Raw genomic sequence first — 24,127 nt, 5'->3', positions numbered from 1 at the left:
AAAAACCTTGCGCATCTCATTAACAAAAGAGGAATAAGACTGAGTTACCGCCGAATTAGTGGAGATAGCCAAAGCCCAGGAGGCAGCCCGATCTGTTAACAAACTCATAATGAAGGCAATTTTCGATCTATCTGTGGCGTAAGTCTGGGATTGCTGTTCAAACACTAAAGTACACTGAAGCAAGAACTGACTACATGCCCCTAAATCTCCCGAATACCTGACCGGGGTGGGGATGTATGGTTCCCGGGAGAGGACGGGTGGAGGAGCCGGAGTCGCCAAGGAGGGAGCCGAGGAAGGAGGAAGATTCCCAGGAGGAGCCAAACTGGGGATCTGACTGACGGCCTGATCCATGCGGCTGCCGAGCTGGGATACGCTGGTCACCAGGGTCTGGAGAACGCCTTGGATCTCGTGGATGGCTTCCCCCATCTGGCCAACACGTGCTCCTTGAGAGGATAGCGCCTGCCGTAACTTATCTGTCTCCGCGGGGTCCATGATATGGCCGGACTATTCTGTTAGGTTCAGAGTTTGGCCAGGACCCCAGACGCAGAGAGCGAGATAAAAGCAGTTTTCAAAGAGTTTATTGTTTCACAAAAGAGCAAAAAACAACGGAAGGCGAGGGCAGGTGCTGGACGCGGTCGGCTGGCTGGCGCAGCGGGGTCGACAGGAGGGGAACCGTGCTGGCGTAGGTTCAGGAGCACGAGTGCTGCACCCACGGTCGGAAGAGGAACTGAAGGCTGCACAAAAACACTGTTGATTAGAGTCACGAAGGAAAAAACACCAAAGATCCACTAGAAAGCTTGCTGCGCTACATTACCGACAACGACTGAATAGTCCGGCACAGGAGTGGAGACTAGGCCAAGCTCATATACCCGGGGAAGTGCACTGATGAGAGCCAGGTGCGTCTCATTATGCTGAGCCAGCCAATGACCGCCGCCGCTGCCACACACACTGCCCTGGAAGGAAAGGGGAGGGGGGAAAAAGGGAAACAAGGAAAACCGAAACACCAAGAACACCAAAACAAATCCAAAAAACTCAACAACCATGACAGTTTGTCCTTGGAGGATGTGTCATTAAGTCTCTAACACTGGCATGTCTGCCGGCTGTGACAAAACAGTCAGCCCCACTAAATAAATGGGCAGGACATGATGTCTCACCCCAGAAAATCTACTGCACAGGGATTCTGGAATTTGTTAGTGTTTCCCCTTTTTATCTGTCACACCCCACACAACAAATAATAATAAGCATAGCTGTGGCATCTCATATTTACAGTCAGCTCTGGACAAAAGATGAAACAGAGGGGGAAAGACATATCATTAAGATTCAATACAATGCACTCACAGAGTGGAAATTCACTAGTTGCAGCAGCTCAACAATTGAAGAGCAGAAAGAAAAAAGAGTGCGTGATAAATAGAATACAATTAAAATAAAACAGGATAAAATATAAGATAAAGAAAAAAAAAGTTCCATTCCCCATTATTGTTGATTAAAGAAAAAGTTGTGGGTTGGCGGAAGCATACATTTTTTTCAGCTTCTGGGTGGGTGGCATGCCAAAAAAGTTAACCACTGGTATAGGATATGATATAAACAGACATGAATAAGATACATGTGTATATATGACTATATACATATATGTATCTTATGACTATGCATATATAATGTATAGTTTTAGATATAGATATAGTAATATCAAATGTATAAATATTAGTTAATACAGTATTTAACCTGAGATAGAAAATGGTGCTGTGTAGCTGTTTTGTATGTGGCAGGATTGATATGACACAGACAACAACACTACACTATGGCATGTTGGTGTCAACATTCCCTCTTGTTCTGTGGGTGCAGCAGTCTGTTGCTTAAGGAGTTGCCTAAGGCTCCTGCAGTCTCATACAGGAGGTGAGAGGTGTTGTCCATGATTGATATCAGTTTAGCAAACATCCTCCTCTCACCCACCTTAGTGATGGAATCCAGAGGGCAGTCCTGGACAGAGCTGGACCTCTTAACCAGCGTGACTCTTTTCCTGTCCCTCTTGGTGGCTCCACTGCCCCAGCAGACTGCTGTGGAGAACATAGCATATGCCACAAAATGTTCATAACAATGTCCTGCACACAAGGGTTTAATCCCAGAAAACAGGAAAATGTAAGACCATAAATAAATAAAACATTTTTCCCATTTCCCATCACTGTATTTCCCAGGAAACAGGATAATGTTTTATTTATTTATCTTTTTTTAAACACAATGTATTAAAATTTATTTTGAAAAATGTAGGCTGACAGTTTACTGTAATAAAACATGCAGCAGATGTCTGTGTCAGTGCATAGTGTGCGCCGGTAAAACACAACACAGCCTATTAATCAACACAAAGCACTATGATTACAAAGCACAGTCTGATCTTGTGGGATTGCACATATTCTAATGCACAAATTCTAAAGTAAAAATAAAGAAATGTGCGTTGTTATTACAGGAGACTTCCACTCGCAACCTCAGCTTGCACCAGTGGAGATGTGGATTAGTAAAGTGTCCTTTGAACATATTTTCTATCAGCAATAAAGTGTAATATTAAAATTAATGGCGTGCACGTGTGTGTGTGTCTCAGACATGGCTGAGGTATATACACACATCACAATCACAAAAACCCTTAACAGCCTTGCATGCATCTCTAAAGTTAATCTCACTAATAAGGGAAAGGAGTTGTTATTATAATTATAAAGCCTAATAAATCTCAGCAGACCTGCAAAGTGTGCACAGGACGCAATCACAGCTGTCAGATCGTCTTTGTCAGATGAGTCAGCATAACAGCTGGAACAGCTGGAACGGAGTGTTTGTGTCTGCGTTTTTATTGTGATCTAGAAAAACAAAGATTAAAGAATTATTATCCACAACATACAAAATTAACAAGATGTTATATCTGACCGCACAAGACTGGCCAGACCTGGGGAGAAAAACGTCTGGGTTCTTCTTTCAGAGCTCGTTGGATATACCCGTGTGTAATTTTGTTCACTTCAGAAACACTTTCTGATTCTGTTTCCTCCACCCACAGTATTGTTAGTGGGACAAGGAGCGAGGATGGGAGCTGGATATAAGGATGAGGAGGAAGGAGAGAAAAAGGAGACATGTAACTGCTCCTCAATCAGCTTGGGTGTGCCACCTGAGCCGATTGCTGTCTCCATATATTATGCGCTCTTGCATTTTCACTTCTCAAACCAGGAGGTCTGTCTCTTTGTTTCTTCCTGGTAAATCTGCCATCATGCTGGCACACCTGCTTCTAAAAGGTGATGAGAGCTGACTTTCTGATTGGTTTATTGCATGTTTGGCCTAAACTTGCCAGTGAATTATTCATAAGTGTATCCTGCTGTGCACTGGTGGCGCAAGGGGCGGGACAGGGCAGAATACCCCTGTGCCCTTGGTGCAACACAGCAAAGGTGGATTTGGACACACCTTGAATAAATTAAATCCACTGAGACTCATGCTTTCCACCTACGCTTCAGATCAGCATAAGATAGGGTCCTTAGTGTTGCTTGAAATGACCAGGGCCTAGCTGAAGGTAAGCTTTTAAAAGAAGTTTACTTCCCAGGATTCCCGGGAAAAGAAGTCAATTTTCCCAGAATAGGGAAGCACCAATACCGATACCAGCATTGGGTATCGGTCCAATTCTGTCCTCAAGTACTAGTGCGCATACTCATAAAACTACTCCAATACCCCACAGCCAATACTGGGTCATGAAAAATAACCATTCAAGACAAGCAAACATCCAAAGATCCAACACAACACTGAGTACAAGAAGTTTGCTGGTGTTTACCCTCCTTTCTTGGTTGCCCCGTCATTGTCAGTGAGAGACTTGCCATCCTCAACATCATCCACTAATGACTTCAGCAACTTTGGCAGCTGTTTGTAAACATGTAAGTCCATGTAAAAGAGTGCACCTGTAGACCTCCGCCAGCTGCTGTTCAGTATGTAACGGGGAGCATAAACTAATTGAATGCCTTAACCAATTAAGCCAAAGATGAAGGAAAAACACCACTGCCACCAGACTGTAACCATCTTTTCTTGGTAATAAGGTGCTACAACTTCTCTTTTTGTACTCATCTTTATTCTCCTCTTACTCTTCACCAAAATGGCCTGACAGCACAGTAGACCCATTTTCACGCTTTGAGGTTCACAGCAGGGTCAATAAAGCTGTTGCACACATGGTACCACACTCATACCTGTCCCCCCTAAACAATGGCAAGCAGGAACTTATTAGCTCTTAGACAAGAAGAAACTTGTAGCACTAAGTGCTTTACAATCATAGAAAAGAGAATAACCGCCCCCCCCCCCCCCAACCCCGCCCACATACCCACACAATCAGCACTCACGTTACATCATGATACTGAGGAAATGCCATCTTGAATTAAAAAGAAATTAAATGAGGAAACACAGGAGATAAATTTGAAATATTAAAACAATAAAAGTATATATAATAATAAAAAATAAATAAATAAATAAATAAATACATAAGATAAAATAAAGTATTTGACAAATATAAAATAGAATAAAATAAATAAAATACCTAAAAATTGATCAAATTAAAAATTTAGTTAAAAGCAAGACTAAAAAGGTGAGTCTTAAGTTTGCTTTTAAAAATATTAATATTACATGTTGCCCTCAGATCTTCAGGTAGGCTATTCCATAAACGTGGGGCATAGTAATAAAAAGATGCCTCACCGTATGTTTCAGTTTTAACTTTGGGCACTGTTAAAAGGCCACTTCCAGAAGACCTGAGGGCTCTGCTGGGTTCATATGGTAAAAGCAAGTTAGATCAATAAGAAGGGGCAAGACCATTAAGAGCTTTATAAACCAATAAAAGAATTTTAGAATCAATTCTAAAACATACAGGAAGCCAATGCAGAGACTTTAAAATCAATGTAATGTGAGCTCTCTTTCTGGTCTTTGTCAGCATTCGAGCAGCTGAGTTTTGAAGTAATTGTAGTTGGGAAATATTCTTTTTAGGGAGACCAGAAAGAAGAGCATTGCAGTAATCAATCCTGCAGGTAATAAAAGCGTGAATAAGTGTCTCTGCATTGGCTTGAAAGAGAAACTGTCTTATTTTGGCAATGTTCTTTAAATGATAAAATGCCTTTCTTGTGACGTCCTTTATATGAGCCTCAAAGTTCAGTTCTGCATCAAATATTACACCAACATGTTTGACTTGTTGACATGGGCTAAAAGAGAGGGCCTGTAGTTTGCTAGTCAGCTTCTATCTCTGGTCCCCTGTACCAATAACTAAAACCTGAGTTTTGTCCTGGTTGAGTTGAAGAAAGTTCTCTGCAATCCAGGACTTAATGTCTGAAATACAGGAAAGGACATCAAGTGGTCCTGTGTCATCAGGAGACACGGCAATGTAAAGTTGTGTGTCATCTGCATAGCTGTGAAAGTTGATACCGTACCTCCTGATGACATTTCCAAGTGGTAACATGTATAGGTTAAAAATAGTTGGACCTAAAATTGACCCCTGGGGAACACCACATTTCATTTGATAAAAACTAGATGTGTATTCACCCATGCTGACAAAGAATTTAATGTCTGTGAGATATGATTTGAACCAGTTAAAAGCAGTGCCAGAGATGCCAATTAAATTACGGAGTCTGTTTAAAAGAATGGTATGATCTACTGTGTCAAATGCTGCACTCAGATCTAAAAGCACTAAGACAGACAGCATTTTTGTGTCCATGTTTGACCTGATGTCATTGACAATTTTCACTAATGCTGTCTCTGTACTGTGATATTTTCTAAAACCAGATTGATATATTTCAGCAGTGTTTGTCGAAAAAAAATCATTTAACTGGTTAAAAACAAGTTTTTCTAAAATCTTACTTAAAAATGGCAAGTTGGAAACAGGTCGATAGTTCTCTGGTAATGATGCGTCCAAATTGTTCCTCTTCAAGAGTGGCTCAACTACGGCTGTCTTAAAAGCAGTGGGGAAAACACCAGTCTGAAGTGAATGATTGATGATGGTCAGCAGATCATTTTTTAAAAAGCTATAAATGTCTTTAAAAAATGATGTTGGAATGGGGTTTAAAAGGCAGGTTGCTGAACTTAACTGGGAGATAACTTTCTCAAGCATTTCAGTATCTCACCAGGACAAACCTCTCCAGTGTTTCCTCATTTAAGAGCGAACATTTTGAAAAATTAAAATGCATAGACTGAAAATGTAGAAGATTAGATCTAATAGGATCTATTTTGCTTCTGAAGTGGACTGCAAGATCTTCACATGAAAAGTTTGGTTCGGGACTTCGGTTAAAAACAGGGTTAATTAAATGGTCAATGATTGAAAAAAGGACTCTTGGATTTTTTTGGTTATTGTTCTGCCCTGAGTGTGTTTAGTATGTTAAAAGACCAAGTTTACTGTTAAAAATGTGTTTCTATTGGTATTTTTTAGGAAAAGATTGTGGAGCTTTTATTTTGAAGGCTGTAAAATAGGAAAGCAAGAAATGGGTGACAGGAAGTAGGAAGTATTGAGAAGTCCTTTAAACAGAGGAAGAGCATGTCAGCAGTTGTATGGTTTCCAATGTTGAATCCAGCGTAATCCTTGGTGTGAATTAGGGCTGCGATATATATTGCAATATGAAAAAATACAGGAATTTTCACCAGATGACTTGAATAGCACTTTATGTTATGCTGTACTGCTGCCATCTTGTGGACAATTAACCTGTACTGATCTTGTGACTCACTCCATATGCAGGGGCGTGGTCTGCTTTGGCAAACTGATTAAGAACAATTGTGATTGGTGGATCGCTGCGCGCAGTGTGTGTCAGGTACCCTTGAAATTAGATGAGAACACGTTTAGTTCATTTGCCTCCTACATCGCAAGACCTGCAATGTGACTATTTCGCACACATAAATTGCGATGATGATGCTGAAACGATATATTGCAGCTCTAGTGTAAATCCCTCTGTGAGAAAGCAATGGCTGTTTTAAAAAAAATAATACATTTTAAAATGAACTAGTTCAGTTCATAGTTCATAATTCAAAATTTTTGAACTAAGTTACGCTGAGGAGGGACATCCTCCTGCTATAAGAGCCTGATGTCACGTCATCTTCTCCAGTCTAAGTAAGCACACCTCTTCCTTGCTCCAGGCAAGGAGGGTGGTCTGGTGAGATACCTCACTCATGTTTCAGAGAACCGGGGTTAATTTCTTAACCTAAAGTTCTCTTTCAACATTCGTCTCGGTATCTCACTATGGGATATCGCGACTCCCGCCAGACAAGCTCACCTCGAAGACCGGCCTTCAACACGCAGCCAATTAGACCGGCACAGTCAGAACTGAACCAACGCTCAAAACTGTATGAGACAGCGTAGGCGCTGTAACATCCAACCTATAGAACCTGGTGAAAGTGTGAGGCGTAGCCCAGCTGGCAGCCTCACATACTTCCTCAATAGAAACCCCCTGAAACAGTGCCCAAGACGTGGCTATGCCACGAGTGGAGTGGGAGCACAGACCAACAGGGGGGCGCAACCCCTTGCTGTCATAAGCCATTGCAATAGCACCCACAATCCAGTGTGACAAACGCTGTTTAGTGATAGGTTTCCCCAGGTGTGGCATAGCCCAAGACACAAACAACTGCTCTGATTTCCTGAATCCAGCTGTCCTGTCAACATAGGTGTGTAATGCCCACACCGGGCAGAGCGCATTGAGCCGTTCCTGCTCCTCCATGGAGAAAGGAGGTGGACAGAGAGCTGACAGCTCAATAGGACGGCATGACAACGTCGGCTTAAACACCTTGGGCACAAATGCAGGATTAGGCTTCAACAGAACCTTAGAGTCTCCAATGTAAAACTGCATACATGTCGGGTTCACTGACAGCGCATGGATATCGCTTACGCGTTTGGCAGAGGCCAACGCGAGTAACAAAGCTGTCTTTAACAAGAGTATCTTTAACTCTACCTGCTGTAACGGCTCAAAAGGTGGATGTGACAGTGCATCAAGCACCAAGGACAAGTCCCACGGAGCGCCCAAATTTCTCAACACTGGTCGTAGGCGGCGCGCTCCCTTCATAAATTGACAAACAAGAGGGTGCTGACCAGCCATCTTGTCCCCAGAGCCTATGTGACATGCCGATACAGCGGCTAAGTACACCTTGACCATAGAGAAAGCTAGACCTTTATCCAGCAGCTCCTGCAGAAACGTCAGAATAACGGGTACCAGGCTTTGGAAAGCCGTCACCCCCGCTTTTACGCACCAATCCTCAAATGCACACCATTTACCATCATACGCAAGGTGCGTAGAGGAAGCCCTGGCTCTCTGGATGGTTGCAATAACACTCTGTGGGAGCCCGGCCATAGTTAAATTCAGCCTCTCACAGGCCAAGCCCATAGAGCCATGCGCTCCGGGTGAGGGTGAAATATCTCCCTGTCCGCCTGCATCAGGAGATCCCTGCGGATCGGCAGGGGCCACGGCCGGCTGCACAACAGCTGAAATATTTCCGCCAGCCAGTGTTTCCCTGGCCAGCGCGAAGCCATTAAAATCAGAGTTAGACCCCGCTCTCTCACCCTGGAGAGAGTAGGAATGATCAGCTCTAATGGGGGAAAGGCGTACAGGAGGACCCGCGGCCATTCATGCGCCAAGCCACCACCGTGGTATTGTCCGTCCTGACCAGAACATGCTGCCCTCTCAGGAAAGGCAGAAAATGTTTCAAGGCCAGCGAGACAGCCAGGAGTTCCAGACAGTTTATGTGAGCCAACCGCACCTGCAGGCTCCATGTGCCATTCACCGTCCTGCCCTTGTGTGTGGCTCCCCAGCCCACCAGAGAGGGATCTGTCGTAACCACTTTCTGTGCCAGGACCGCCCCCATGGCAACACCTGTAGTCAGGAAAGCCGTCCGTCTCCATGGGTGCAGTGCCAGGACGCACGCCGAGGAGACCAACACCTGACGGTGTCCATGACACGTCGGGTTCAATTTCAGCGAGGCATCCCACCTCTGAACTGGCCTCATGTACAAACGGCCTAGTGGGACAACCGCCAGTGCTGATGCCATCAGTCCCAGCAGCCTGAGGCACGTCCTGAATTTCAGCATCGCCCCTCGATGGAAAAGTGCCAGACAAGCCTGAAAGGCTTCCACCCTTTCCACTGACAAGAGTGCTTTGAATGTGACCGAGTTCAGTGACAAACCTATGAACGTTATGTCCTGAGTTGGGACCAAAACGCTCTTTTCCCAGTTCACCGTAAAACCCAGGGCCGCCAGATGCGAGCAGTCTGGTGTGTGCTTGAACATCCTGGGGTGACTGTGCTGCAAACAGCCAATCGTCTATATACATCCCTCAGGGGCACTACGGCCGCCTCGGTGCACTTTACAAACATCTGCGGACTTAGTGAAAGGCCGAACGGGAGTACCAGATACTCGTATGTCACGTCTCGAAAGGCAAATCTGAGATATCGCCTGTGAGGGGGATAAATAGGGATGTGAAAATAAGCGTCTTTCAGGTCTATGGACATGCACAAATCGTGTCAGAGCTGCGTGTGTAAGCATCCTGAACTTGTACTGTCTTAAGTATTTGTTCAGAGCCCACATGTCCCCTTTCTTTGGGACTAGGAAATACCTCGAGTAGAAGCCGCTCAGGCTCTGTTCTCGCAGTACCACCCGAATGGCTCCCTTTTCCAGCAGCAACGATATTTCGTCCTGCAAAATATGAACCCTGTCCTCTTGAGCCTGTGACTGCACCACTCCGTTGAATTGGGGTGGAGCGGACGCAAACTGGAGCCTGTAACCATTGGTGAGCCATTGGTTACAGTCTTTACTACCCAATCTGACGCCCCACACACACGCCACTGGTCGGCCCGATTCGACAGCGGGCCCAGGGGTGACTCCGCCGCAGCACCGGGCTGGACGGGCACATTGGGCTGCGCAACTGAGGCGTTCGTTATGCCCACTGGGGCAGGCGGACCCGCTTGCTGCACCATTGGTGGGGTTATGCCTCCCCCCTGTGGTGGCATGCATGGCCGCACAGCCATGCTCTGTTCCCACTTCATTTCTTTCACTTTGTTAATGTTTTTTATATTTTTTCTTTTCTGGGGAGACACAGCTGTAGTGCTTCACCTTTTCACCCCTTTTCTTCTCCTCACAGCATTCTTGTATCATGGCTACCACTGGGCCGAATAAGCCTTTGGGGTCCACAGGGACATCGAGGAGCTGGGTCTTCTCCTTCTGGGAGTGGCTGAGGTTCAGCCACCAGGCCCTCTCCTCAGGGCCATGGCTCTTCCAGAGGCCTGGACAGCGCACCTGTGTAGATGCAGGCAGAGGTCGGTCACCACACACAATTCGTCCCACAGGGCTGGGGTTGGTGAGGTTGACATGCCGTCTTATAATTCGACCTGGTAGGCCAGCAGCAGTGACGACGCGTTCAGAGCCTTCACAGATGTAACCACCACCTTGTAACCTTTTTCAGTTAGAGGGTTGCTCCACGACCAGGTTGCCTCCTCCAGGCACTCAGGGAAGACCGGGAGAAGATGTCTTGTCGAGGATTTGGCTTTAGGCAGCCGCTTCCCCTCGTAGTGAGACGTGGTGGTCTCAGCGGGGGGTTCAGGCCACTCTAGGCCCAGCTTTGCAGCTGCTCTTCTGCAGGCCGAGGTTGATGCATTCCTCTCCCGAGTCAGACAGGATGCCCTCAATATCAACGAGGTCAGCCAGAAGGCCGGCCTCATGCTTGTCGGGGTCAAGTGGTACTGCGGCGTCGACCTGGTCACCCCAGCTGGGCCCCGTGGGGATGGTGTGTCCTCCGGGGCTCTCCGCCACCTCCTGTGATGTGGGGCTGGCTACCCCCACCACAGGGTCCACCGCCGACAGGCTAGCTGGGCGCACCAGCCTGCGTTGTGAGTTTTGCTCGACAGGCGTGCACAATGCTCACAGGCAAACGGGGATGCTAGCATATCCTAGGCATGTTGCAGCCCCAGACACGCAGCACACACGAGATGAGTATCCGCCCCGGCAATCTTGCTACCGCATGTGCACACCCTCACCGGCAGCTTGTCCTTATCCATGGCAAGGGAAGGCAGGCTCCGTTGTGGTAAGTCGCAATTAAAATTATGAGATGTGTGGAGTAAGGAGTATGCCGGCTAGCTTCTGGAGCAGCTACTGTTTGGAGACAGACTAGCTAGCAAGAGTCAGACAGTGTGCAGTGTTCAGGTAGCGTTCGTTGACCGAGTGGTTAGCTCGCTCTGTGAACTGCAATGCTAGCCATTAGCCACACAAGCTGTCTGAGAGGTTGCTTCTAGGAGCGAGAAGAGTGTTTAGACTGGAGAAGATGACGTGACGTCAGGCTCTTATAGCAGGAGAATGTCCGTCCTCAGTGGAGCAGACATCATTTCTGTTGGCCAGTCAAGACTGGCGTAGTGAAAAAGGGCTTCTGGGGGACAGCGCAGAGGGTGTGTCCCATAGTAAAATACCGAGACAAATGTTGAAAGAGAACTATCGTAAAGTGAACGCGTTCAGGCACAACACTGCTGACTGCAGTCAAGCCAGCCTCCACTTCAAAAAACACGGTCAATCTAGCCCCCACATGTTTTGTGGTGCGCATATATACAATACATTACGGTAAGGGAGCATCGATGACTGATTTCAGAATAAAAGTACCCTTCCTTTGGGCGCAATCTCACATCTATTCAGTCAGTCAGTCAGTGTGTCTATGAATCAATAAAGAAATAATTTACATCCAATCCATGCAATTATGAATTTATTAAAAATAAATATATTAAAAATAATAATAATAAATTATTAAAAATAAATTACCTGTTTCCACAGACCAGTTATGATTCAGACTGATAGTACACCACCTCAGAGTGGCTCTCACACAATTTCAGGGAAGTCTGATGTAGAATTTCAAAAATTAAAGCCCTGAGAAAAGTCCAATATTTTCACTATTTCCATCCAAATTCAGATTCATATTAAAAGTTTATATTTACCTGTGTTGTCATAGCAGTCCATTGAGTATGTTTTGTATTTTCTTTTCTAATTTCACTCCAATTCATCATCCTGACTTAATCTGCTGTGAAAGAAGTCACTAAAGGAGCAGGCATGCTCACTTCCTGGCTCTTGAAAAGGAGTTTGGCTGGCTGTTTATTTATGTTTACACTTTGGAAGTAAACATGTAAAGAGAACAGTACAGTTATTACTGATTATTTTTGAAAAATGTTCTCCTCTTGCATTTTGAACTGCTCTGTTGTAGATGGTCAGCTGTTCCTGAAAAATTTTAAAATGAATTGTTAGTTTTTCCGCCATTTTCTTTCTGAATGATGAATTGATGAATTGTTGGAGAAGTCTGAGGGTCCCAGTCCTGTAATGCAGCTCTGAAGGCCAAAACGCACTGGCACTCGCGATTTTAAACGCACCCATTGTTCTAAATGGCAGAACACGCACTGAAAGCATCTTGACGCGCGTCAAACTGACTTGACGCTCACACTCTGAACTTGTTTCGATTTTGGAGCGTCAAATGAGTACCAGGGCTTTTTTTTTCTGTAGCTGCCGTTCGTGTTTGGGGAGAGTTACATGGAGGACTCCACCTGAAAGCAGGTAAAAGAAAAAAAATGACCCGCAGCAGAGACGGAAGGAGGGAGAGAGCGTGTGAATATGGACAGATGCGCCGACTTGATATACTTTTTATGATCATGAAACATAATATTGAACACTTTTGTGGCGTGTTTTTTTTTTTTTTTTTTTTTTTGCTTCAAGTCCGATTTGCTTACTTTTAAATACTTAATTACTCCCCGCCGATTGATCATAACTGCGCAGGAGGAGAGAGAGGGACAGCAGAGAGGAGGGAGAGGGAGCGTGTGTGAAGTGCTGACTGATATAAAACTTTTTTGATGATGAATCCTGATGTTACTTTACAATTCCCTGACTAAAATATCAGTCTCAGTAACAAACAGACAGACGCTCATCTCCTCCATGAAAGCTTTGTCACTTCGCAACATTATTTTAAATCATTATGAAGTGTCCAGACTCTGTGTCTCCGTCTTCATCTCCTCGGTGTATGTCGGTGTGCAGTTTGCTGTCTGCTGTGATCTAAAAAAAAATTATCCCGCTTTCTTAATACAAAAACATTAATATCGCGTACGGTTTAGTCATTATATAGACGGGACCTGAAAAAAGATGAGGATTTTTTTCCCTCAGGGGACAATATTTTATTAAAGACATTAACTATTATTAATAGTTATACTAAATAAATAAACAGATTAAACAGATGCATATAAATAGCGACCTTTTCCTAAAGTACTGCTGGTTTTATGGTGATGGAATGTTAAAATCTGACGCCTGCAGTGCGCTATAGAAGCTTCAAAAGACGCGCCTCAAATGAAGCCTGCAGTGCGTTTTGGCCTTATGGAACTAGTGGAAGTGGAACTAAAATAATAGTGACTTAAACTTAATTCTTTAAGTCCATAATAATGTAGTGTAATTATTATACTGAAATATATCATGTACATAGTAAACAACTTGATTAGGAAGACATAATTAGTAAAGTAACTTCCAACAAATAACCGGAAAATGTAATTATGACAAATAGCACTTATAGTACAGTAACTATGATTACACTTGCAACAGGAAACAGCAGCAACAATTTATTACATTTGGAAATTGAGGAACATCTGATGAAAATAAAACATGTTCTCAAAGTTATAGTAAGAAATGTAGTGGCATTACTTGAATTGGTAAAAAGTGGTATCACTGCATCCCTAGTGTTGGTAGACCAATCCAAACTGCTGAATGGCATGTGCCATACAATGTTACTGAAGTTCATCTCTGTGATGGTTACTGTTTGTCCTCTGCAGGATGGTACATATGGTCTGGACTGTAAAGAACGCTGTGACTGCAGTCATGCTGATGGATGTCACCATTCTACTGGTCACTGCCACTGCCTGGCTGGATGGACTGGTAAGATCTAATAAGAATGTTCTCTGTTCTTGTGACTGATTTGCAGAACATTACATACCAAATTTATATATATACCAAAAATTCCATGCCTACTGCTGTCAGTTCAATTCATCAGCTTTATTGGCATAACTACATAAAATACAATGTTGCCAAAGAATGTCAGTACAAACCTTTACATATTAAACATAAACAATAACAACACAAAAGGAAAAGGGCCTGGAGAACAAGAGGGGCTGTGGAATAGTAAGAGTTATGCTATGAATAGTATATTTTTTTGATTAGTATGTTTTATTTATTAGTAATAGCTGTCTATGTTCTGGGCTTTGGCTCACTGTGTGTCATTATCAGCCATGTGAATGAGGCGACAGGCAATAGGGCTGGAACTGTTATAACAGAACTCTATGATGTAATATAATGTACATATGTACATTCAGTTAGTTTCAGCTTTTGTTGCAATCATCATACAACTAATAAGAGGCACTACCCATTAACCCCACACATATTTAAAGGTATAATAAGCAATATTTCCCAAAAAATGCATTGACTTTTTTGAACATAACCCCTTTCGATCATCACTTATGCTCAACTAGAAGTGTGTGGTGGTGGCTGGATCTGCAGAGACGCCCTTAAGTCTTCAATTTAAATGGAATTTAGATAAACAGTTTGGTTATTTTGGGGAGTAGGTTATTGCTTTCTTTTGAAGAGTAGCATGAGCAGTTGATAGGTCTGTTTTATAACTTTGAACAGAGCCAGGCTATTGTTTCCCCAATGTGGGATAAATATAATGCCCTAATTTCTGAAATCTAATTTTAAAAAAGCAATATTAAAACTATAATGTCTTGATAGGCAGAAAAAATAATTCAAATCTCTGCAAACATTATTTTGATGATGAATTTGAGTTTTTGTTTCAAATCTCTACTGTTCTTTCAGAGCTAATTTTACAACACCCACTTTTCAGAGATGTCCATACACACTTGCAAGTATGCGAGTCACTTCTTTCTGGCAGTGTTATCTCGCAAAAGTCTAAAACAGAGTTTGTATCGCTACAGACTTTGGAAGGGCTGTGGCGGCTGTCAGTCAGTTTTTAATTTGGCCAATCAGAGGCTTGCAGTCCTTCTTAAAGCAATAGTTCACCCAAAAACGAAATTTCATTCAATATTTACTCACCCCTGTGCTGATGTGAGGATGGGTGAAGATCTCCAGTTCACAAAACACTCCTGGAGCTTCAGCGGAAAACAGCGCTGCAGCCAAATCCAGTACAATTAAAATGAATGGTGACCACTTTTAAAATGTAAAAAAAAAGCAGCTACATTAAAAACTGACCCAAAAAGATGCCATTTACACCATGTTTTTAGCCTAAATGTCAACTCTAGCCTCTCAGACGGGATCTGCGTGCATATGCCTGGGTACACAAGCCCGCAACCCTTACGGACTAAGTGGTTACAGAAAATGAATGAATGAATGAACTTCTGATTGGCTGTTTTAAAACCACACATTTGATCAGTAATGTGCTCAAGCCTCAATCAGATTAAGAATTAAAAATGAGGCAGATTAAACTAGTAGGGGCGGCAACCAGTGAGAGAAAGCAAATACTCAGTTTTACATTTTGTATTATTGGCTGCCCATGCAGCCGCACAACCAGATAACGTTAGCCTACACAATTAAGCCACATAATCAGCTGCACAAACAACAAACTATTTGTGGCCTGCTGTTTACCAAGCAGACACAGTGATCTACAACACAAGCAGCAACAAACAACACTGTTTTAAAACAGGTCAGATAAACAGCATCTATGACAGCCCATCATCACAAATAACACAAATTTCAATTAAATTTCCCAGGGCTGGGGGCTGTTAACTAGTTAATTTTGAGTTGAGTAGATTGGACAGCTTAGTGGAGTTGTGGAATTGCAACTTCATGACATTTCATAGTTAGTTTCAAGTTCTGAAGCAGTGGAGGCACTGAATGTAACACTATGTAATGGAAACACTAGCCAGTGTTATGAGGCGTTGCACTTGTCCAGACAGTTTACAAAGACAATGAGAATTCTCAAACACGTCACCATGTCTTAAATTTTTTATTCTGTTTTTACATTTTTATTTTATTATTTATTGTGTATTATTATTTCATGTAAGGCACTTTGTGTTATAACAGTAATAATTTCATGACAGCAGATTAAATTGAAAACTTAATTTCTACAACCATTTAGGAAATATCAGTTGCTTTGATCATCTCGCTCTTCTCTAGATAGTGTTACCAACTCCAACCCCAAGCATCCTATGTTTTTAACTCATGTCATTTATGCCTACATGACAAAAATATGTCTTACCTTAAACATTGTTCATTGCTTAGCCATATTCTCAAGCAAAAAGCAGATTAAATAAAGCAGATGTGTAATTATGGGTAACTATGGCACTCAGACCGTGTGAGTCTGACAGCTGAGCAGAAGCAGTATTGTGCAGGGCTGCAGATGGACTGAGTGCGCTTGTATACTGTACCCAACCCTTCAGTCTAAAAAGTGTGTGTGTGTGTTTGCGTGTGTGTGTGTGTGTGTGTGTGTGTGTGTGTGTGTGTGTGTGGTGTGTGGTGTGTGAGAACAGGTATCCACTGTGATAGTGTGTGTGCGGAGGGCCGCTGGGGCCCAAACTGCTCCCTCCCCTGTAACTGTAAGAATGGAGCTTCCTGCTCTCCGGATGAAGGAACCTGTGAATGTGCTCCAGGATACAGAGGCACCACCTGTCAGAGGAGTAAGTCCTACATCAGCACTACATGTTGCTCATCATAATGGTCTGCGAGCTTCCTTATGTGTCATCCACCAATACTGCCATTCACACCACCACAGCTAGAACGAGCCATGGCGATCCCTCTTCTATATCTGCTGCATTTATGCTCCTGTTCTATCCCACTTCCCTTTCCTCTCCTACACCCATCTGTATTTTCTATTCACATGACTATTCCTATTTCACCTCCCCTCAGGCATCAAATTCTCTCTGGTAATTACCTCATTCTTTCTCAGTTCTTCCAGCTATCTGCTTGCACTACCACCAGTGTTAGAGACTTCTCAACACCGCTCACCACAACCCATTTCAAGCACCCCTTCATCCTAGGGGAATGGCCTTTTTCCATGACATGGAAGAGTATCCTCATATTATTAGAGACCAGATGGCCTTTAATGAACCCAACTTGGTCCAGATGTATCAGTGAAGAAATAACTGTCCCCAAATGCATTGCAAGGATTTAAGCAAACAACTTGTAATCATTATTTAACAAGCTTAAAGGATGAAAATTATTCATTTGTGAATAGGTTTAGGCAACAAAGAGATAGTGGCTTGGTGCATAGTTAGTGGCATGAACTGATTATTTATTATGTCAATAAATAATAAAGTAAGAAGTGGAGATAGATTGTGTTCAAAACACTTAGAAAATTCTATAGTGTACCCATCATTGCTTGGACTCTTCCCTGTTGGGAGAGTTTTCAAAGCAGATATTATCTCAGACTCACAAACAGGCACCTCCAAACATTCTCTCTCCTCCCATTTTAAAGTTTGTGTTTGCTCATAAATAGGTGATCCAGTATTGTCACATATAAAGTGTTATATAAATCGTTGCTTCAACTGTAATGAGAGCATTTTACCTGCTTTATCACCAGATTCAAAATATTTCCTGTGAAGTCTAAACAGTGCAAAAGTTGTTTCCTCATGAATAATTGATTGCAGGTCTGCCTTGAGAACCAACATTTCATTTTTGAGTCTTAAATTGTTGGGATCTAACATATGCTGTGCTTCTAACGTTTTAAGATCTGAAATTAAACTGTTTTTTTTCATCACTCTCTTCTTTTTTGGCTGTGGAATAGCTGATTATCCATCCTCTACATGTTGCTTTAAATGCCTTCCATACTATTTGTATTGAGGGCACAGATCTTAAATTAACATTATTAGGACCCGAGCACCAAACAGTGCGAGGACGCTATTGAAATCGAAATAATTTTTATTATTTTTATTATTTTTTGGACAAAAGAACTGCCTTCTTGGGGGCTTAATCATACCTAAAAAGTCACCAAATTTGGCATGCACATCACTCATGGCGAAAATTTACATGTATTAAGGTTTGCAGAGGTGGGTCAGGTGAAGTGGCTCAATAGCACCATCTAAAGACGAGCCCCAACAGCATGTTTCACTGATCTTGTTTTTAAAATTGCTACACATATGTATCACACCCAGACGCACAAAAAAGCCTCTTGGAGCCATGGGCTAAACCCAACAGGAAGTCAGCCATTTTGAATTTTGTGCCTGTTTTTGGCGTTTTCCACGTGACCTATTTTAACTAAATCCTCCTACAAAAATCAATTCAATTGACTTCAACACTGGTGTGTAGCATCTAGACAGGTGTGTGATTAAAACTTATTAAAAGATTTGGTCAGTGTTAAACGCTGTGGCTGTAGCGTGGCGGTGAATTTTGGCGTTTCGCCATGAAACAGAAAATTGCTATAACTTTAATGTAAATTGTCCAATCTGCATCAAACTTCACATGTGTGATAACAGGCATGCCCTGAACACATCTACGTAATACTGGGAGCAGGAAGCTAAGTTTAATTCCTTTAAAAATTAGTTCACCCAAAAATGAAATTGCACTCGATATCTATTCATTCATATGGTGATGTGAGAATGGATTAAGATCTCCAGTTCACAAGAAACTCAAATCCAGTACAATTGAAGTGAAGAGTGATCAGTTTTTAAATGAAAAAAAAAATGAACACAAATAAACCCACAAAATGTCTCCATGCTGCATGAAGGCCGTAATCCTGGAAGAAGCTCAGACAACAGACAGACGTTCTGTCAGAAATAGTGACTTGTTAGGCACACAGTTTACGTAGCATACTTTCAACAAAGAAGAAAATGTCAGACGACTTTTACATAGAAGAGGAACATCATTTTTTTGCTGTGCCACTTGGGCTACAGCTTGTTCAGCCATGTGCATGTGTTTCCAGTCGCAGAGGCTACAGCTGACAATTAAAGGCTGAAAACATAGTGTAAATGGTGTCTTTTTGTGTTACATTTTGCTGTTACGTCTTACAGACACTTAAATCACACCACATGAGCGGTACAAAGACATTTTGTGGGTTATTTGTGTTCTTTTTTTTTAATTTAAGAATTGCTCACTTTTCACTTCGAATGTACCGGATTTGACTGCCCTGTGGCTTCGGGGCGACGTCCGACGGTCGCTGTGACGCGGACCCTCTCTGCCCGGGGCGGGTCCAGCCGCTGGGCGGTGGTGGCCGGCCCCCTGAGTGGCGCGGTTGTGCGAGGGCCCGTTCAACACTGCTTGCAGCTTTAATTTACTCTTATATTCTCTCTCTTATCAGAGACACAAACTCTTCATCCTTAAGCACAGAGTTGTTAAATCTCCATTGCTTACTTTTATGTTTATTAACTTAAAGAGGGAAGTGGACTGAAATGGGCATTGCCTCATTATAGTCAAGGGATTTCAAATGAGTAATAATTTCATATCTTTTTGTTTTATTTGAAATCCCTTTTACATTCCAGCTTATCAGTTTAATAGTAGCCATACCACATTTTAACATGTATCATATCACACATTACTTCACTATCAAGACAAAGCAAGAAAGAGAAGGCTAAAAGGTAAAAAATATAACCAGGAGATATCCATGTTCTGCACCAACACGAAGGGGAAGTATACACAAAACACATACCGACAAACACAAAATATGCCAAAAAGCATACATGATTAACACAAAAGATACGTGATTAACACAAAAGAGATAGAAACTAAGTCGATCCCCTGTCTGTGAGCAGACTGAAATGCACAGCTACCCACAATGAACAGACAATATATTTAAACTTAATGTTGGATCAGTGCATCCAAAATTGTAGAAGAGAGAGATAAGAAAATATAAACAAATAAGCAAAATAAACGATCCTCTTAAATATTAAACTCTAACTTAAATACCATAGGGTGCAGCAACAACAACAACAACAAAATATATCAACAACAGGGTTGTTGATGTATTTGTCCCCCCCCAATGATGTCTCTCCACCTCCGGTATCATGCCAGTAATCTTTCAAGTCCAAAATACAGTCAAGCTCGAAATTATTCATACCCCTGGCAAAATTTTACTTAAAGTTACTTTTATTCAACCAGCAAGTTTTTTTTTTTGACCAGAAATGACACAGGCTTCTCCCAAAAGATAATAAGACGATGTACAAGAGGCAACATTGTGGAAAAAATTATTTCTCAGCTTTTATTTACATTTGAACAAAAAGTGGCATGTCCAAAATTATTCATACCCTTCTCAATAATCAATAGAAAAGCCTTTATTAGTTATTACAGCAATAATGCAAGCAAGTGTCCCTTATAATTTGGCTTTCAATGAATCCACATCTCTGGTCAGGTCTTTCAAAATTTTGCGGTCCACAGCCATCTGGTCCTCCACAGCTCCAGTGTGCTTCTTCGCGTTGGTGACTCTGTTTAGAATGGCCTGTATGTCCTTTTTTAGCCCACTGATTGATTCGTTAAGCTCATCAAACTTTTGTTGGAAAGATCCTTGATACTCAAAACTTCTACGATCAGGTGCAGGGCCCAGGCCGGTGTGTCTTTCTCTGCCATGATTTGTTTGGCAGCATGCCAACCAATATCACAATTCTTTACAGTTTGTCTCATCACTTAACGTTTAACAGCACCAGATATTCACACATTAATATATTACACACCTTTTCCATGGTTCTGTGGACTGTGTATGAATATTCAGCCGTAAAATGCTTACTTAAACGGTCTGTCACATGTTGGAGAGACTAGCATGCCATATCTATGCAGTCACGTGTCTGTACTGTGTGTGCTTCTGTTGTTTTTGAATTGAGTTTAAATTGCATGCAGACTGAGGAACTCATGTTTGTTTCCCCTGGTTTGCTGAAGTTTGTTCTCCAGGTTACTTTGGTCATCGCTGCAGTCAGACCTGTCCACAGTGTGTCCACAGTAATGGACCGTGTCACCATGTTACAGGACAGTGTGACTGTCTGCCAGGCTTCAAGGGGGCACTATGTAATGAGGGTGAGTTTCCCTGCTACACATTGTTTCTGCTGTGTTACAAAGGCTTGGGGGACTTGAGTTGCTTGACTTAACTTAGGTCAGACTTAAGTCACAAATTTCAGCATTTGAGGCTTGCTTGATGTAACTGATAAAAGACTCAATTTTGACTTGTTATTCATGCATTGAGACGTGACTTAAACTTCAGATAGATGACAGGACTTGACTTTTTTTTTTAAATAAAATACTTGCCTTTCTATATAGGCAGACTAGCAGAGACCAATGGACAAGGCAGCTCTCTCCAGGGGACTATTTTAAAAATAATAACCTTTTGAGTCAAGTATTTTGTTATTGATAAAGCAGCAGCAGTGTCATATGAGAAGGACGTTAGATTAGGTAAGAGGTCAAGGACAAATCGTGTGAGCTTCCTGAGTGGAAGCCAGGTCAGGAGGCTTAAAACTGTACTGTATGTTTTTGTGTCATACTTCTGTTTTCACTTCACTACCATAGAACTATATTATAATTTCAGAGCCCCACGACCCATTGTTATTAATTTAGGAGGCTTGTTAGTGGTTGCCACAAACTGTCAGATACCATTAAGGTGTAAACAGGCTTCAAAAGTTTCATTAATGCTAAAAATAAATTTTCTTATGACTGCTGTCTTTGAACTAGGCTTGAACAATTTGTCTAAATTTTATCAAAATCAAATATGGCCTGCTTCAATTTTCAAATCACAGGAGGCAGATTATTGGTTTAAGTTGAAATGCGTGTCAAAATACCAATTTAAATTTAATCTTGTCATGGCCTACACATCATTTTAGCATTTAATGTGTTTTTCAAATTAAAACAAGAATAATGATGATAAAATTATAATTCCCTCTAAAAGTATCATAGCACAATTGCAATATCACTCAAAATAATAATAATTATCTATTTTTTCAAAATTGTTCAGTCCTTCTTTGAACTGATTTAAATGTGGTAACTGGGGGGACTTGTGACTTGCTTGACTTATAGCAGGGACTCAGCTTGACTAGGGATGGGCATTGAGACCTGGTTCCACCTCTGTACTGGATCCAAAATTAGGAATTCATTAACATAATTTAGAAAATGTATTTTCAATTTCACTATCAATTCCTGTGCTGCATGTATTTTTAGTCCACACTTTTGCTATATTTCCCTTCTCTATAACAGTTGCCTTTACTTTTTGCAGTGTAAATTATGCATTTGGAGTAGTAACCCCCACCTACTCTATAGAAACATCAGCTGGAGTGGTGAAATGTAAAAGACCTTCACTCATAGTGTCAACATGTCTAAACCAGCAGAAGAATGACAGTTACCAACATAAACCACCATTTTCTTAACAAACACACACAGAAAGTAAACAACTTAATATTACTATCACCAATAAAATGTAACATTTTTATTTTGGAACATAAAATAGTAAATTTAATGCCTGATGCATAGACTAGGTAAGAAAGGCAAACAAGAAGTAGTGAACAAAGATGGATGATTTAATATTCCGTAGCTCCAACCAAATCTAACTGACATTACTATTACATATATTTTATATAACGATATAGCTGGACAACATGGACTATAATTTATTGGCCCTGATATTTATTGTGCATCTGTAATCATGACATAATACACAAATTGCATTTCTCTGTGGTGACATATACACCTTAAATGTTCTGCTCACAACATTTGGTCATATGATGTAACATAATGATTAACAAAGTTCAATAGCTTAACAGTAGGACTGCTTGATTATGGCAAAAATCATAGTCACAAGTATTTTGAGTATTCCAAGTATGATTATTAATTGATTTAAGAACACAAGAAAACACTTTGAACTTTCAATATAATTGAACTCAAAAATAATAGATAAATAAAAATAACTAATAAAGTGAAAAATATCTAAATATTAGTCCTGTCAATCAATTAACAACATTTTTTATTTGTTCAAAACGTAACTTAAAGCTGCAGTAGGTAGAAAGAAAACGGTTGACTTTTGAGTCTCATCTGAGCTATGTTTTGTTTCTGTGTCCTGAGCCCCTCCCACTAGATGAGCAGCACGCCCTTCATGAGCAAGTAACAGTTTACTGAGGCTTTAGTGAGTGAGCACAGACCAACAGACACCAACTGTGTGTAATAACTACAGAGAAACTACATTTAAAAACATAAAGATTCAGTGTGAAGATAGAAAAGTAGAGAGAGAGCTAAACATGAAGAGACTATTAAAAAGTTTTTCTCTCTGCTCTCCTGCACACACACAGTTTCTGCCCCCCTTCATCACTCGCGTGTTGAAGGGGGGCAGAAAGGAGGCTGCCACCACTGGGCCGTTGTCAGCATGACATGACATGACTGCAGCCCGCTTAAAGGCGAGTCAGTCACGGCTCTCTGTGATATAAGTGGACATGAAAATGCAATTCGGCGGCAACATGGTTTGACTCGCACAGCTAAAAATGTCAGTACAAAAGCATGCTGTCATTTACTTACCTATAAACAGTGCGGTCAGCTCCTCCATGGTGGTGCTACACACAGGTTTACAAGCAAAGATGAAGATAAATCCACTTTTTAATTCCAAAATTTTAAAAAACAAACTCTGAGCTCTCATCTGGCCGGTCAGCACGTCCGCAATTGTTTCGTGTATTGCTGCTGCAGAGGGGCTGAGAGGCAGGAGTAATAAGAAATTTGCTTTTTCATCTCAAAAGTTTCAAAAACAAATGCTCTCATCTGGCTGGTCTGCAGCTCCATGATTTCTTTGTTGTTGCTGCAGAAGGTTGAAGCAGGAGTGAAGATAACTGAAGATACACTCTGAGCTCCTCTCCTGCCAGTAAAGCAGCCGGCATCATAGCGACTCTGATGGTTTTTTCCTCCAGAAGCGTCAGTCTGCTGCAGACCCTGCTCTGAAGAGTTCCCCAGCTCTAAGCACCTGTTTGTCGGCTCTTTGTCCCGGTCCTCTTGGTCCGGGCAGAGCTGAGAGCTCTCGGCAAAGCTCTGCGTAACACATAAATGAACACTACTCAAGGTTAACTCAAAAGTACCTGAGTGAGCTGACAAACTCCTTGGTTGATCAACGTGCATGCATAGCTGCACTAGCAGGAGGAGACCCCAGGTCCTAAAAGACCTGTTATTGGTTTAAGTCTACCGTCACAGGGCAGATTCTCTAAATGCTGAAAATAGA

The 24,127-nt window shown here is 42.0% G+C and overlaps 1 protein-coding gene across 1 annotated transcript in view; it reads left to right on the top strand.

Moving 5' to 3' along the window:
• Positions 1-24,127, top strand: part of megf10 (multiple EGF-like-domains 10) — a 162,029-nt gene that overhangs the window by 95,638 nt on the left and 42,264 nt on the right. The window contains exons 13-15 of the mRNA XM_084746363.1: positions 13,797-13,899; positions 16,500-16,646; positions 20,830-20,964. Of these exons, the coding sequence (XP_084602489.1) occupies positions 13,797-13,899; positions 16,500-16,646; positions 20,830-20,964 (385 nt within the window). The remainder of the gene's footprint in view (positions 1-13,796; positions 13,900-16,499; positions 16,647-20,829; positions 20,965-24,127) is intronic.

This window comes from Lutjanus erythropterus, chromosome 20, assembly GCF_056507025.1.
Source record: "Lutjanus erythropterus isolate fLutEry1 chromosome 20, fLutEry1.hap2, whole genome shotgun sequence".
Taxonomy (NCBI): Eukaryota; Metazoa; Chordata; class Actinopteri; order Lutjaniformes; family Lutjanidae; genus Lutjanus; species Lutjanus erythropterus.
The sequence above is the reverse complement of the archived record's forward strand: the minus strand, read 5'-3'. Positions and strand labels throughout refer to the sequence as shown.